At 37.7% G+C, this 18123-nt stretch overlaps 1 protein-coding gene across 2 annotated transcripts in view; it reads right to left on the reverse strand.

The window, feature by feature from the left end:
- Nucleotides 1–18123, reverse strand: part of Tnpo-SR (transportin 3) — a 239055-nt gene that overhangs the window by 21639 nt on the left and 199293 nt on the right. For both annotated transcript variants that reach the window (XM_067153792.2, XM_067153791.2), the window contains one exon: nucleotides 9664–9831. In XM_067153792.2, the coding sequence (XP_067009893.2) occupies nucleotides 9664–9831 (168 nt within the window). The remainder of the gene's footprint in view (nucleotides 1–9663; nucleotides 9832–18123) is intronic.

The raw sequence follows: 18123 nt of genomic DNA on the forward strand, positions 1-18123 counted from the left end.
TCACCCAACGACAATAGTTAGCAAGTGTCAGAGGTCGGAAAAGAGCCACCTACAACAACAGCTTTCACACGCTAGTGTTCCTGTATTAACGGTTTCAAACTTCAGCAGCACATTCATCTTCAAATCTGTACATTTAACTAGAACAAAATATAAGCTATATAGTGGTTGGACTTTAAGCAAATATCATATAGTGACCAAAAAGTACCCCATTTGAACTTGGCATGTACGCGTAACGAAAACAGTATTTCATATGAACTCCACAAAAACTTGAATGAATGTCTTATACTCTTTGTTTAACATTTGCATATTGAAGTGTACTATTGTCTTATGTTGCATGTAATGTATTTTACACAGTATACAATTGAAGAGGTCATTCAACACAGGTTTTAATTACCTGGCTTACTGTTATTATAAACGCATACATACCACTTTGTCAACGTAAATTCAAGTTCAGATTCATATTACTCAATTTGACAAGGTACAAGTCTAATATAAAGTATATTATAAGAGTATACGCAGCTACATTTAAGCACATTTTTTAGACCTTATGACTAAAAATAACGCAATGGGACAAAGTCATCCTAGGAACTTGTTTTACTGGTAAAACTTGAACGTTAATGATATATTCAAGGTCAGATGTACATAGCAAATTTTTTTTTTTGCTAGGGGCTTTACGTCGCACCGACACAGATAGGTCTTATGGCGACGATGGGATAGGAAAGGCCTAGGAGTTGGAAGGAAGCGGCCGTGGCCTTAATTAAGGTACAGCCCCAGCATTTGCCTGGTGTGAAAATGGGAAACCACGGAAAACCATATTCAGGGCTGCCGATAGTGGGATTCGAACCTACTATCTCCCAGATGCAAGCTCACAGTCGCGCGCCTCTACGCGCACGGCCAACTCGCTCGGTATAGCAAATTTTATCATGTGTTGTGATCCTTTTAATGTGTTCAGAAAGAGGTATCTTTTTAATATATTATTGGTTTTCTAAACTTAGACATAAAAACAGAATTATTCACTCTGAAACATATTACCTAATGTCAGGCAAATATGAAATGTTTATTGGCAAGGTGCAACTATTAAAACATGTATTCTAATGTGTATGTATATGACAGCTGAGGATGACTTGTGAAGAGTCGAAACCGGTCCTGTTATTAAGAAAATTTTAATAAAATTAGTATTGATCAGGTGGATTTCTTTCTTTCTATGACATTTCTTCTGTTTGAGCAGCTTGAAGTTTGTTAAACAATAAGTCACAGTATTTACACGTGTCACGTCGTGGAGAGCCTATTTTCAGATTCATTTCATAAAAGGTTGATTGATAGTACATAAGGCTTACTTCAGCCTCAGAGTGCTTTGATTTAAAGGCTCTGTACATTTTAGCTAAGGTTAAATCAGGTGACAGGTACTCTTTCTCGGTTTTGTGTCGAGAATAATGACTGGGCTCTCTAGGGAAGCTGTTTATATGTTCTGTAACTTTGTTTTTGATTTCATTTTTAATAGAGTGAGGACGACTGAAATGCTTGCCCCTCTGGTCTTTAGGAACACTGACCCCGTCTTTCATATTTAACCGCAAAGTTTGCATACATCTGTGCAAAACTGAAAATGTGTGCGTAAGAGTAGATTTTAAAACTTGCAGAGAGCTTAATCTGTAACGAAATATAGCCTTTTTCCGAGAAGGTGCATTTGTTAGTCCTTTCCTTTGTCTGTTAGGTTCCTCTAAGTTACACATTTCATTAAATAAAGGGTCTGTTCATCATAAGATAATTTATAAAATTCCAGGAAATAGGACAGTTTTAATTTCCAACTCAATTCTTTACACCCAGACTGCCTACATTTACAATAAAAATTATCTGTTGGTTTTTTACGTTCTTCTACGTGCTTACCTCTTTTACTGGTGTAAGCTTTCCCACTGTCCCTTAAATGTTTTCCTGCATCTGTTTCTCGTCAACTTGTGTACACTGCTTGGGATAACAGTACATTATGATTACTACTATTGTCTGATTGCATGACTACAGTGTCGATGAGAAACTAAATAAACTCAGTAATATAAGACTGAACACACAAGAACACTCTCCAGACTAGAATATATTCATTACATTGCATTCAATTCGTGACATTGTCAAGCGCTCACGCGGGAAACAATGTAACATAGACTTTTGTTCCATTATTTTTCAAGTGCATTTCTCGTCGCAATTTCTGGAATACTATTGCCATCTGTTGAGATATGCTCAAACTACCTGCAAATACAGATCCAGGACACATCATAGATGTTTGTTCCGTGAATATCTCAAATGCCACAAAAATGTAACATAGACGTTTGTTCGTGCATACGACTCAAATCTTGAACGAACACATCATCCCATATTGTAATGATAACTGATAAATTGAATTAATTCTTACAAAAAAAGTAGCATTGTCCCTGGCTGCACCACATGAACAAACATTAAGCAGAGTACCACTTTTTATGAAGGCGGATAAAATATAAACGGGAATTTAAACGTACCGCTGCTGTTAGTAATAATTCTGAGGCGGGGCTTTGCCAGGAGAAGGGTTCTGCACGTGCAAACGATGGTGGATAGCTGGGCTGCTTCAGTACGCCATGAGTGAGCAAGAGGTGCACACGTCTGTTGCTCAACACATCATTATAAAAATTCTTGCAAAAAAGGGCACCAAACCTTCTGATATTTTGAGAAGGCTCTGTGCACAGTTAGGGGAAGAAACACTTTCACAGACTCAAGTACAGGAGTAGGCTAAACAAGTTGTGGCAGGAAGAGAAGCTGGGAAAAATGAACCTCATGAAAGAAGACCGCAGGCAAGCCTCACTGCAGACAACATTGTTGCCATTGGTGAAGATCAGCGAATAAACATTTTGCAAATTGTTTTGGTCATAGGAATAAGTTACAGAAGTGTTCAAACCATCATATGAGATGTACTCTATTTCAGAAAATTGTCTGCCAGCTGGGTTCCTCGTCTCCTCAACCGGGAACAAAAAAATTTCCGCCAGGAAGTTTGTCAGAGACTCCTGCGTCGTTACGAGGAGGAAGGAGAGGATTTCTTGCATTGTATTGTGACTTGTGATGAAACTTGGGTGCATCATTACACCCCAGAGTCAAAGTAAGCAAGCATGGAGTGGCGGCGAAGAGACGAAGCAGGTCCGGTCAAGGCCAAAACATGCTTATATGCTGGAAAGGTGCTTGCAACCATTTTCTGGGACTCCACGGGCATTTTGTTGGTGGATTTTCTTCATGAACAAAGGACAATTAATGCAGCCTATTACTGTCACCTTTTGAATGAAGCAAAAGCTACGTATCGCAACAAGCGACGCCGGCAACCGATCCAAAACGTCATTCTTCTTCTTGACAATGCAAAGCCGCATACTGCTGCTTTAACGTGGGAAAAATTGGAGGATATTCACTGGATACCTCTGGAACACCCTCTGTACAGTCCAGATTTATCGCCCTGCGATTACCATTTGTTTGGATCACTAAAACAAGATCTAGGAGGACAGACAGCGGTTCGATGATTATGCAAGTGTAGAAGAGTTTGTGTGCAACTGGCTCTGCACACATCCCTCTTCTTTCTATCAGAATGGCATCAAAGCTTACCAATCCGATGGAGAAAATGTGCATCGAAGGCAGGACACTATGTAGAAAAATGATCTCTATGTGTGTATTTTTTTGGTTGATGCAATACATTTTAAAAAATAATTCCCGTTTATATTTGATCTACCCTCGTAAAAACAAAACTGCATCAACAACTGAACTTATTCAAGCCCACAACAATCACAACCATGGTAAACAAAACCACGATGCAACATAAAAGAGGAACCCCCCTCCCCAGATTTGAGCACTGTGATGTTCACTTTTCATTTTAAAGTTGCCAATTAGAACAGGACTACCGGCCACTTGGCATCTAATAAGAGGCACATTTTCAGAAACGTAGAGCAATTAGCAAGAGAGGGACTTTGGACATTCACAGCAACCAATAAGAGATGACTACAATTTAAAAATCTCATTATTGTTTTGTACTAACTTCACAGTTAAGAAAATGTAATTAGTCCACCTTGGTCAATACATTAAATTTAAACTAAAAACAGAGTAATGGTACTTGTTTTGGCCCTATTAGGCTCTCTTCAGTCTTGAAAAAGAAATATAAAGTTTATAGAAATACTCTAGATAAACACCACTATTTTTTTTTAACAATCTGTTTTATGTCGCACCGACACAGATAGCTCTTATGGCGATGATGGGATAGGAAAGGGTTAGGAGTGGACACAGATAGCTCTTATGGCGATGATGGGATAGGAAAGGGTTAGGAGTGGAAAGGAAGCAGTTGTGGCCTTAATTAAGGTACAGCTCCAGCATTTACCTGGTGTGAAAATGGAAAACCGTGGAAAACCATCTTCATGGCTGCCGACAGTGGGGTTCAAACCCATTACTTCCTAAACACGAACTGATAGGTACGTGACCCAAACTTGGTAACACACACTTAAAGTCCATATGAAAGAATTAATCTTCATAAGTTTTAACTTGTAACGTAAAAACAGACATACAAAACAAAACAAACCACCATAACCAAAAAATCATTATAAAAACACTTATTCTCAAAGTCTTGATGATAAATAAAAACAGCATCAAAATTACTGTCCTATAGGAAAGTCAAAACATTTAAAATGTTTTGTGATTATTTTCCGTTTCAGTCACATTATTTTACTTGGCTCATTTAGTTGACTGCTTCAATACATTACTTCTGTCACAGCAGAGTTAGTTAAAAGATAATTTTCATCATCCTTTCGTGCTTGCTCAATTTTTTTTCCTCCAGGTGATTTTCATAGCTCTGATAAATACACAGGAAAATTTGGAAAAATATTAGGTATCGTGCCAGGCTTTAAGCTGCACCTCAGTATTTGAATTTCAATCTCATCATTACTTACAATAAATGAATCAACTTTCACATTCAAATTAACTAAAAAATGAACCTGACAAATATAGGATTTATATGTAAAGACACTTATCCTTCTTGGGAATGACCCTCTCCCACTTCAAAAACAGATTTTTGATTTTCATCCCTGGGAGGTCTAAAGAAATGATTTTCGTTGTATGAATCCTTACCATATCCATTTTTCTACATCCTGGCACAAAACAGGATGACAATTCTGCTATACATTTTCATATGTACGTTACCCACAAGGTCTATAAATCATTCACACACATTTCTAAATAAAAAGAAACATGGCGGGAATAACAAGAGGTACAAATCAATTTGTTAGTGCTGGAACAAGACGATTCAACATTTCAATGACATGTTTTAGCACCCGTGTCATTCAGAATGTCTGCAGATCAATACCACACATTGTTAACTAAAATTATACACAGTACCAAAACTGGAAAACACTAACACGTTTTAACAACACAATAATACAACTCCTTTTCGGACATAACTCATAGGTTTAGCAGTTCACTGACAACAACAAGTGATTTATGGGTATCATTAATATAAAATGGATCATTTTCATTCCTACAGGTTTGCTCAGGTGGTGAGTCTGCTTTTGAAGTTTCTAGTGAGAATTCCCAGTTTGTGAGAAGATTATCAAGTGAAAAAATATGAAAACTGTGCTAAGCAAACAGTTAACCCTCAACTGGTATCACCTATTTTTGTAATGTAACTGGTATCATACGTCTGTCAGACTCCAGATATTTACTTTTAAATTAAACAATATGTTCTTAATTTTTTTGTTATTTATTCAACTTAATTCCTTTAAATATATGTTTCTAAACATGCCAGTGCAAAATGTAGAAGAAAAAAATTACAAATCCAGAATTAAAAAAAAAAATAGAATGATGCTCCAAAAATGTGGACGCTTCTGTTTTTCTAAAAAATCTAGAAAAGATGATTATTACGATCATTTCGCTCTATGTCAGTGTTATACAAAGACCATACAAACAAATAAAACATAAAATTACTGGAAAACTCAAAACATAAATTTCAATTTTAAGGTTCAAAATCCACGTTTGTTAGAAAGCACAGTTTTCCTTATCACAGGACATGTTACCTTATTTTTACATGTATATAACTATAACTCAAAACATTTTATTTGTCCAGATACAGCTATGATTTTCAAAATATATAGAAAAACATGTTAGACTTCAAAAATGTTTCTCTTTCATTTATCCGCAAAGCACTCTCGGCAGATTACTTTGGCGCACTCTGAGCAGATTGGTTTGCCACACTTCTGGCACGGATACTTTGTTCTTTACAGTTTAGGATCGCAAAAGTAGCACTTTTACGAACCTTGAATAATTCAGGCAGTTCAGGTTCCTCTTGTTCGTCATCAATCTGAAGAATCGACCTCATGCAGAATGTCAGTTCACGTGGAAGATTCTTCACCTCAGTAAGCCTCTGATACATTTGTGGATAGTCCAGCGACTTGGCAAGTGTCTTCATAAAATCAAACCTAGCCATTACCTCAATATCAGGGTAGGCTTGCTGAAGAATGAATGCACTGACACCACATCCCACATCAACAATAGTGAAAAATATTGCCATTGGCCATCTACGAGTTCTTCAATTGGATGAGTAGTTCGCACTCTTCTGATCCAGCCCATCGACACGCCCCTTCGTCATATTGCAGAAAGCAATCATCTCAGGCTTTCCAGTGTCAGGATCATCTGCCATAGAGTGATGCACAGAAGAGTTAATAATGACTGCTTTTGACTTCTTTGGTGCGTAGGAAAGTAATGTCATAGTTTCTGTACAACCATAAAGAGAAGACTTCTCTACATGTGTCTTGTTAGGCTGAAACTGAAGGGGGATCTCTTTTTTATTGTTTTCATTGTTCCTACTATATAAGCTCTCTTGTCAGAAGCTCCTTTACAAGTTCAATCGAGGTGAACCAATTATCTGCGGTGATAATTCAGCGTGTCTTCTGGACTGGTTTGGCAAGCTTCAATACTGATTGCGTGGGAATGCTCAATTTCTTTTCTTCTGCAGAAAGTCTTTGTCCATCACTGCCTTCCCCAAATAAATGTAGATGTTATACAAATACTGGGTCATGGTATCTGTCATACACATAACCTTTTAGCCTTACTCAGCAGGTTTTCTCTGCATGAACATACGAGACCTACATCGGCCGCGGAAAGGCACAAGCATCTCGTCAACATACATAGTAGAGCCTGGAGAGTAACACTGCTGACAGTTCTCAATAAATCTGTTGAAAATGTTGGACACTGCAGCTGTTACATCCTCCCTTTTTCTTTCTTCCCTGTCATCTGGGTTGTCGAATCGTAGAGCTGCCAAAAGAAACAAAAACCTCTTCCTAGTCATAGTGCTGCAAAAAATATCACGCCCGGTTCCATCCGCTGAGAAAAGATTATCTGCGGATTCGTTGCCAGATTTGAATATTGATGTGAACACTAATAACCCTACGAACGCTTTTAATTCAAGAACGTCAATATCCTGTACGAATGATGACTTCTTTCGAGAATATTTAGCTCGTATTTTAGCAATTTTATCATGTGTCCACCATAAAATCTCATTGAAAATGTCTTGAGTAAAAAGTAGACCCCTTAGTTCTCCAACGTCTGGTTTTCGACCTAAGGTATTTGCTTTTGGTCGCAGCCTGGGAATCTGCAACACAATGTTATGTTGTCTTTTACTTACATTAGTAGGCGGTTGTGCCTTTCTCCATCAGAAACATTTTCCCTTACCATAACAATAGCAATTATCATGGCGATATGAATGTCCAGTATTTATGTCGCCTTAACCCGTTTCTGTGTCCTCGCCTCCATCATCCATACCCATTGATTCATTATCATCCACTTCCTGCTCGGAATCAGTTATGTCATAACTTTCGATCTCGTAATCTGGATCACTATCACTGTCGTCCACATCATGGTCTTCGAACACTTCATTTATCATTTCCTCCAAGTCTATTTCAAAGTTTGGTTGATTAGATCGTAAAACTCACCGAGATGGTCCTGATTGTGGCTCCATTATTATTTATAGGAATTAAACGCACTGTAAGTAAGAACAGTGTCTCACAGACGTATGATACCAGTTGAGGGTTAAACATCCAACAAAAGTCACAATATGGTCAGTGATAAGTGGAAAGGCAAATCAGTATAGACAAATTTTTGAGAAATGACTGATCCCATAAATGAAGGACTGTTCAAGTGAGGCTGAATAAAAGATTTTCATAGAAGATGGTGTTCCATGTCACACAGCTAAATCTATTAAAAAATTTCTTGAAACAAAATTCCTCTTTTGGACCAGCCTGGTAATTCACCCAATTTCAATCCTGAAAATGTGTGACATTGTCTGAAATGGGACATTGATTACTACTAAACAGCAGCTACTTGAAAAAGATAATTTTTCATTGGAACCATAATGAAAAATTAGCTGCAGTAGCCTCATTTTGTAATGAAAGTATGCCTGGCAGAATGCAAGCAGTCATAAAAACTAACTGTGGACAAAATATTAGAACTACCATGTTTAAATGCTTTATCATGTTCATAACTATATCTACAATGATGTTATATGGAAGCAGATGTGTAATATTCCTCATTATGTCAAATAAAACACAATTTTCTCAGATAAATAGAATTTTTTTTATGTTGATTGTAATAAACGGCCCATTGATGGATGTACATGTTACAGTCATGTGTCTCTAGACTGATCTCAAGGAATTAATAATTCACTGTAAACATATGGTAGATATTAAAAAACCTACAGCAGTTTTTATTTTCATTTTTTTGCTGCAACTGAGTAAGCAGCAACAATTCTCAACCGATGATTTGTAATGTGTGATGTTCAATGAATTTTCAGATCCAAGACATGTTGTGACAATGAAGGCCGAGGGAGCTGGGGCTGGCAAAGAGGTAACAATGCCAGCAGAGCATCAACAATGTGAGTGAGCAAAACAACAGTCCTGGTAAATCGTTAGCCAAGCTCCTTAACAATGGATAGATGTGCGGAATGATCCGAAAGTTGAAATTGCAAGATTCCTTATCTAGAATCTTCCATTGGCCTATTAAAGAGCGAAGCTGGGAAATGCCCAACAGTCCTTTCTTTTTTGCTAATGGTTTAACATCATACCAACACATCAAAGGTTTTCTGTGCAAGGATGGGAAACGGCTAGGATTGGGAAGGTAGTGCCCGCGGCCTTAATTAAGGTACAGACGCAGCATTTGCCTGTGGGAAACTACAGAAAATCATGTTCAGGTTTGCTGACGTTGGGATTCAAACCCACCAACTCCCGAATGCAAGCTCATAGCTAAACGACTCGCTTGGCCAAGACAGGCCTACATCAGTTGCAACGGAGCAATCAGATGGTCATGGCTATGTAAAATTTAGTGCTGTGTGAGAGTTAGGTTCTTGGGTTTAGCTGTCTTTTGGAGTGGACTGCTCTGGAGATGGCACTGAGCTGTAAGAAACCCTGTTTGGCCAAGTTTGTGAGTAGAAACTGTGCGAAGTAGAATATCTGAACTCGCATGCACTAGTAAACAACTGTAAACAGTATACTAAATTTAGTCGATAGTAAAACAAGCTATCTCTCTGAGTAGTCATTTTAGTTTTTAGGTCCCTGATGACTTGCAACAATATTTTATTAATAAGTGATGTTACTCTATATTACCCAGCTTAGGCAGGTAAAGATGGAATCTTACCACTCTGTCTGCAAGCATGAGTTCCATGATGACATCAGCTACATCAGACAGCATATAGGAATGGAGATAGAACACACAGGCATGTATGAGATTACTGATGAGGTTTTGACCGTGCTCTTTTACAATACCTTCCACCAGTGTGTGCCGCAACTGGTAGTCTTCTTCTTTCTAAAAACAAAAGAACATAACTTTGAAACAAGAGTAGGGATAATATAATATTCTGTTATGGTTGTCAAAAGAAGAAGGGTCAATTTGACAAGGAAATAATTTAAACAGAAGCTTGTTCTTCTCTGACAGGGTATCTACCAAACATATTTTTCATACGAATATCAGCACACATAATGTGTGAAAATACAAGGATGCTGAATTTTACAAAAATGCCACTAGACATATTACAATTTAAAAAAAAAAAATGTATACACAAATATAAACCTGACTGGACACGATTGAAACCCGCTTCATGGGAGGAAAAATACAACAGTTAACAGTACCATAGGGTGATTGGTGATTATTACACAAAATGGGCTAGACTGACAATTATGAAAATTAGAGATGGTGGTGCAGAATGCTTAATGAGCCTGCTTAATCATCATTAATTAATTATTATATTATAATTATTATTAATTAATGCTTAATTATCAATGCCTGTTATGATATTAAGTGTATTTCAGGGGATACTTAATCCTTTCACAATATTCTGGGTGTATTTTGTCCTTGGGACAGTTTTGTTTTCATTTTACATTGACGTATGTATTTTGCGTTCGACTCTTGGGGAAACTCTCCGGATTACACCGGAGTAATTTAAAAAAGGTTGAAAGGTGTTCAAGTGACCAAGGTACGCTAGCCTGTTATTCCTCTACGATCGTCATATTATCAGAAACGTAGTTTTGGTTCATTTTATTTGTATCTTTTAAGTGAGCGGCTCACAACTAGTTGATATTTGATCTTTCTTTTTTTAAAGATCGTTAGATTATTTAAAGTCTATTTTGTTACAAGGCTGATGTTATAGATCTACCATTTAATTTTATGAATTGAATGTTTTTTTTTTCTTAAAGTAAAGGTGTTCTTTCTTTCACTCATTTTGTGTGTTCTGATGTCCAGTACAGTGGTTTATTTAATTATCCACGGTTGTTGTGACACTTCTCCACTTGTTAAGGTAAGTTTTCCTTGTTTTATTGTTGTTTGGTGTGGAGTGTATTGTGTCAGTTGTGCTTCCACTTGTTACTGATGAACTGGGGCAGTAGTGTAACTGCTAGTTCGTATTTTGGGCTGCCGTTACGGTAGTAGTTGTGGTGTTTGACTATGTAACGGGTCAACATTCATCAAGAAGTTTGGACATTCTTCCACAGAGGACACCACTAAAAACTATGTTCATGCACCCTGGTGCGAGGAATAAGAAGTTATAATTCAAAGAAGTTTTGTATTCATAAGTTTCTTTTTCTGACTGATGTTCATTTATTTTTGGGTTGGCAATATTTTCTTTTTTTTTCCCACCAGGTTTGAATCTAGCCAATCCCAAATTTCTGTAATTAATTTTCAACCTATCACATTCTTCTTCTTCTTCTTCTTCTTCTTCTTCTTCGATTTTGAGTGTAACTTTTAAATTGACCAATAAAATTGTGAGGGTGTGGCTGGTTTATTTGTGAAAAATCTCGAACCTTCTCTGAGGGTTTATAAACTGCGGCTTTGCACGTCTCTTGGCCACTTGATCGCCATCTTATTGAGTGTGTGTGTCAAAGCAGGAGGCGGACGGCCTCTTTCATCGGACAGCAGTACATCTACAAGGTAATGGTCCGAATCTTTAACTATGTAACCAGGTTTTCTAAAATGTAAATCTTCTTTCGGCTAATGTAAAAACTTCATAAACTCTTTAACTGTAAATCGAGGATAGAGAGTGAATTACCCTCTCGAGCTCCCCTTCATCTTGATTTGAGGTGACAACGTTTATAACTGTTTTTCATTCTGTAATGTGGTAAATTACTTCCTATACGAGTCACCTCAGTAGTTTGGGAATAGCCCCTGTGTTACCGGCCTTGTGCCCTTTAGGTTTTTAAGTTTTCACTATCTTGGAGCACTGTACACCTCCATTCAATTTGTGTTTCGGGCCATTTACTTAACCTGTTCTTTTCTGCAAAGGCCCTGTAGGTTGGTTACTAGATACCCCTGTATAACGTTACCTTTCAATTTGTAAGTTGTGCCTTGATGGCGAGTGATGGTAATTTTCTGATATTCCCTTGAATAGGCTAGAAGAAACTGAGAGCCTGTTGGCTCTTTTTCAATTTTGTGATTGTAACAAGTGCCTCTGGAAGGCTAGACATTGTATTTTGGGAGCAAATGCTCCATGAATTAGGGGGAATTCTGCCCTTGAGTAAATTTGTGCTCTTTGTAAATTTGAGCTTGTAGCTCAGGAAATGTAAAGCTAGGAGCTTAAAGCCCAAGGTGTTAAGGTTCTGAATCTTGGATTTTTTCCCAATCTTGTTTAATGTTTGCAACTTGTACCTGTAAAAATTGTTAAATTTTGAGTTCTGAAAATATAACCTTCAGTTTAAATTTTTAATTAATTTTGACACTGTAGTTAGACCCATTCACCCCAGCACCTTCTTTAACCTCTTTCTGCTCCATGGGTAACCCCATAACAAGTGGTAGCAGAGCGTGTTTGAATGGGTCTCAATTAAGCCCCCTTTGACGGCTAATCATAGTATCCATTTCGAACTCAAAGAATTTTCTCAGTCGCTGGAATTTTTTTTTCCTTTTCTAAATTTGTAAATTTCTTTCATCATGTCTGGCCCTCGCGAAGTCCTCCATCCCGGCTACTTGCGCAAGGAGGAATTGATTTATGAATTATTACTGATTAGGAATGTTCAATCTGGAGGCACAGTTGCGGCAGATACCACCAAGCTTAAAGAGTCATTAGAATTACCTATTAGTATCCCAACTTTGGGAGAGAAGGAAATTGATGAGTCTCTCTCCACTATCACTGATAATACCACTGAGCTAGCATCCGTAGTAAGTTTTTTTGAAATGAGTGATCCATTTCCCAATCAACTTAAAAGAGTAAAAGCTAGATTGTTAGGGACCTATTTTCTCTCAAGTTAAAAGAAGACCATGCTAAGGAGGCTAGTAATCTTGTTGATCATCTTTCTGAAATGTCAAATAAAGTTAGCCAATTACTGTCGGGGGCAGCTGCTCCCAAAACCGACCAAGCCACTGTGATAAACATCGTAAGTGAGGAGGATTCTTCCACAAGGGCGAAGAAGGTAGAAAATCTGTGGCAACTCAACAAACTTCTGCCCCATTAGGAAATGAGCCTGATCGTCGTACATCCATTCCACCATTCTTTTTAAATAATGCTGTGTCTGAAGCTTCTTCACCCCCTAGGCCGTTACCTATTATGTCACCTGGGTTCAGTAGTTTGCCTCATCCTTGGGCTATGTTGCTTAGGTGAATTTCTAAGTTTTCTATTAATCCACTAAAGATGTCATTTCCTTTTTAAGGTTTTTAGTTGAATTTCAAGATCACGGACTATTGTTTTCCCTCTCTCACTCTCAAATTCTTCAAATAATTTAACCTTACTCCATAGGTGTTCTCTCGGACAAAATAATCCAGGCAATAGCTGAACAATCTTCTATAGAAGACTTCCATGCCCACCTGTTAGCTAACTTCATTCCGGCTCGAGCCATGTCTTCCTTAATTCAAAAATACTATTACAGAGTACAGCGACTGGATGAAAATCTGGCAGACTTCATCCAAGATACTAAGATTTACACAACGGTATTTGCTCTTCATTTCCCAGAAGATCAAGTTGTGCAGACGATTGTTGAAGGCATTTCCCCGCCCTATAGGTCATATTTGTGTTGGACCCTTCCCCCAATCAAAGGGGAACGCCAACAAATTCATTCTAGTGTGTGTAGATGGTTTCACTAGGTTTTCCTGGTTATTTCCGACTAAGCTGGCTACCACTCAGTCCACCATTTCTTGTTTAAATACCATATTTGCTTCCTTTGGTACGTGTCAATATATAGTTTCTGATAATGCTAAAGCGTTTACCTCCAACCTCTTCCGTAAATTCTGTTTTGATCTGTCTATATCACATGTAACTACATCGGCGTATTATCCTCAACCATCTCTGGTTCAACAGGTCAATCGTAATCTTAGATCGGCTCTCATTGCGTTTCATCATGAAGATCATTCCAGGTGGGATACGTCCCTGCATTGGTTGGCCTTTGCTTTAAATTCGGCGGTTTATGAATCTCACAAGTTCACTCCAGCTTCTCTGATGTTTAAATCTGTGCCTAACGCGCCGCTCTCTAACCTTTGGTTACTCGGTGATATCTTACCAGAGACAATAGATCCCAATAATATTAGAGATCTATGGAAGAAGGCTAAGGCCAATCTTAAGGTGTCCCATGAAAAGGTTAGGGAAAGATATGATCGTGGACAGAGGCCCACCAATTTAAAAGTCAGAGATCAAGTCATGGTTAGGAACTTTGTTCCCGCGGGCAAACCTGCCCCCAGATTTCATGGGCCGTGCATTATATTGGATTTCCTGACTCCCGTTACATTATTAGTGAGCAATCCCGCCACGGAGAGGATCTTTAGAGTTTACCTATCTCAGGTGAAACCTTAGTAATGTCATTGTTAGCTTAGCCATCAACGTTTAACAGCAGTTTGAAGGTTATATTTTTTGGATATTTTGAGGACTTCTGCACTATTATTTTATGTAATTATGTATATGATCTGTATGTACTATCTTCCCCTCTGGTTTTCCTGCTGTCTATTCCTTAGTGGCCATTACCAAGCCCCCGTCTTCTGCATATCCACACTATTGGCACTAAAAAACCTTCCATGCTGCCCGCCCCTCCGAATCACCAATAATGATCGTACTCTCAAGTCTGCAACAACACTTCTCTGTCACCTAGATTTTACTGTTTCAGTGCCCCCTCAGCTGTTCGCCGCCGTACTGCAACTGAAGTGGGGTACGGGCACTTTGTCAGTTTCCTCTGAAAACTTCTTTCAGTTCAGCAACTTTGAGCAGCCAAACTCTTCGAAAAATCTAATACCCATAACGCCAAGCCAAACAACAATGGACCACAAGTAGTTTTTAATTCTCTAATCTAATAAAACAAAGCACATTAGATACAAAAGCGCCCAACATGATGGTGAAATTCCTTTTTTTATTTTTTATTTTTCATTGTAATTTGGTCACCGGTATACTGTTTGTAGTCAGTTTATTAAAATCTTGTACCGCGTAAATTAGGCCTACATCGACTTTTAAAGGTTATGTTGAACTCGAGAATATGGTTTCAAATGTAGGTATCGATTCTCATGTTCTTGAATGCCTTATATTTCATTCTACCTATCACTAATCACAATCAAATTGGAAAGAGAAAAAATATTAACACTTCTGAAATTACGGTTATTCGCGACCTTGAGCTCAGCTGGAAAGCGTGCTCACTGTACAAGTAACTAATCTCATTTTGTTCCGTATTGAAGATACAACAAGTAAAATTCTTTCTTGAATAAAATTACTGTCTCCACGTATTCAATACAATTATATTTTTTAGTGATTAAATTCTACATGAATTATAAACAGTAGTTAGGGACATGTTTTGCCCTAGTTTTGGGCATCTTCAGCTTAATACTAATCTGAAGGTCAAGTCTTAAATCTATTAACATTGGAACTAAATACTAAACTTAAATTAATACTAAATACAATGGTCTTATGCTTCTTACAAAGTTGTGTTTTAGGTAATATTTACATAGTTTACAATAGGTATTATCTGCGCACTTTTTAGTGATATATTTGTGTACGGGTTTGAGGAGTAAGGACGGAGCTCTCACTGTTCCTTTAGTACTGCCAACTGAATGGAAATGAAATCTGAATTGAATCGATAATATGATTGATCGATGTGAATTTTATAAACCTTTGTTATCTTAAGCCAACAACTGTGTCACACACATGTTATATAACATTTCTCGAGGCGAATCTTATTCCTAGAGTGAATTCTATAGTTTGGCTTTGCTGTGTAAATAACAACAGTACTAGTACGTAAAGTGTACGCCAGATGTCGCACAGCGATGCATAAGCGATTCATAGTTTGTGTTTCAAAGGTTGCCAGTACGAATCTCGAAGATTCCCGAGGTCGACCGATTCAGCACTAGGGTGTAAATCTATCGTTAAAAGTGCGCAGATAATACATTAACTAAAAGCCAGAATTTGTGAACAAGGAAGCAAATAAATTATTTTATTTTACAATGGCTAGAAAACGTCCCAAGTGTAGATCGGATTTATCCTATTGTATGGATGAAAGTTTATGCAAATGTGTACATATTGGCTAGAGATTAATGACAGCGTGAACTGGAACTTCTCCAATTGGAGAGGATAAATCCGATCTACACTCTGGACGTTTTCTAGTCATTGTAAAGTAAAATAATTTATTTGCTTCCTTGTTCACAAATTCTGGCTTTTAGTTAATGTACATATTGTAAACTATGTAAATATCACCTAAAACACAACTTTGTAAGAAGCATAAGATCATTGTATTTAGCATTTAGTATTAATTTAAGTTTAGTATTAAGTTCCAATGTTAATAGATTTAAGACTTGACCTTAAGATTAGTATTAGGCTGAAGATACCCAAAACTAGGGCAAAACATGTCCCTAACTAGTGTTTATAATTCGTGTAGAATTTAATCACTAAAAAATATAATTGTATTGAATAGGTGGACACAGTAATTTTATTCAAGAAAGAATTTTACTCACTGTACAAGTCGGTACGAGTGCGAAATGATGCAAAGTTTTTAAATGTCCCGGTAACGTGCACAAATAAAATGACTGTGGTTTTTGCAACATTTTAAAAATAAAAACGTGAAATTCCTGGTCTTATATTAGGACCAAAACAGTAATAGGCAATCCCAAAACCTCCCATGGCTTTGTGTATGTAAGATGTAACATCTGTTCTGGTCTCGATAACATAATCGCATACGATAATATTAAAATACTAAATTTGTGTTACTTACGAAGCAGTTCGATTCCTGCCTGAAAGCCCAGTAAACTATACAAAGCCCTGAGGGAAGTGCCGGAAACCTGTTCGGTGATACACTAGAAAAAAAAGTAAACATCTAACCCTGGACATAATGGATACGTTTTGCAAGTAGGAACATTTGATGAAACTTATTCCGTCTTCAAGTAGAGCTTTCGAAATGCTCTCTGTCTCGTTCCAATTGTTGTACACACACTCTGCTTTATGATTTCCGACGATTCTCTAAACAATACCACCCGAATGCGATGCCAAGATGGTCCCTTACGCAAGTTCACCGCCGATCGCTTTTCCAGTACAGTACTTCCTCAAATTACCGCAGTGTCGGGACGTTAACATCAAGATCCGTAAGTAGGCTATGCCGTAGACGTCCTTTCGTGAAATGTATTTTCTTGAAAATTGCGTGATCGAGGATTTATCAACGATGGGACTGAAATTTCTGGACGGTTGATCCGGGAAATAGTTTCTTTGAGGAACGGATGATGCGGGATTTTTACAACATGATTTAATTTGGATGCTCGCAGGACCATGTAATTTGAAAGAATAATATGGGAAAACATAGTTTCGGGGAACGTATAATCAAGGTTCTACTGTATAGATTATTCAGATGCTTTGCAACTTTAATGCATGAATACAGTTATTCTCCCCTTTAGTCTTAAGGATGCTGACGACTGGAGAAAGGAAAGTTGACTCGAAGTGCAAACCATGACCTTAGATAGTTACGCGAGTGAATGGTAAGTTAAATCCCTGTGGATTAGGATCATCTCAATGTGTGAATAACGTTGATACTAGGTACACGTGTATGAAAATGAAAGTTGAATCGTATATGTGAAAATGTGCAAGGCGACAGATTTTGAGAATAATAATAATAATAACGAGGTGAACCAATACGGAAAGTGGTTGAGATATTGAGATGAAATTATATTTGAAGAGTATCCATAAATGGTCATATGACCGGCGGACATGAGATAATTGAATTGAGAATTACGTTGGTTATGTCTGGGTGAGATTGTATGTGTCTACTAGGCTGGGTTACTAGCACAGGCTGTCTTTGAAGTGAGAGATTTATGACTGCTGAAAGGAATGGCAAAGAGGGGTGAGTGCCCAGCCCTTGGCTGCTTGTCCTGTTAACTGTCTGTTGGCATCCTGCACCAACTGCCTAAAACATTTCCCATTTCACACTGTACTGAATGTTCACGTGTCAATAATTTGTTGTCACCAAGCTGTGTGCTTTCCACTGAGCCAATCAGTGAAGTAATCCTCCAGTTTATATATTTAAATAAGATCATAGTAGGGATTTTCAGATAGCACCTCGAAGTCAAGCTAGCATGGTTCAATACCCGATCGGTATTGACGTACTTGGATCGACACCAGGAGACCTGAAAGGGGTCACATTTTTCAGAAAGCATTAAAGTGTGTGG

This window comes from Anabrus simplex, chromosome 9 (assembly GCF_040414725.1).
Source record: "Anabrus simplex isolate iqAnaSimp1 chromosome 9, ASM4041472v1, whole genome shotgun sequence".
NCBI classification, from domain to species: Eukaryota; Metazoa; Arthropoda; class Insecta; order Orthoptera; family Tettigoniidae; genus Anabrus; species Anabrus simplex.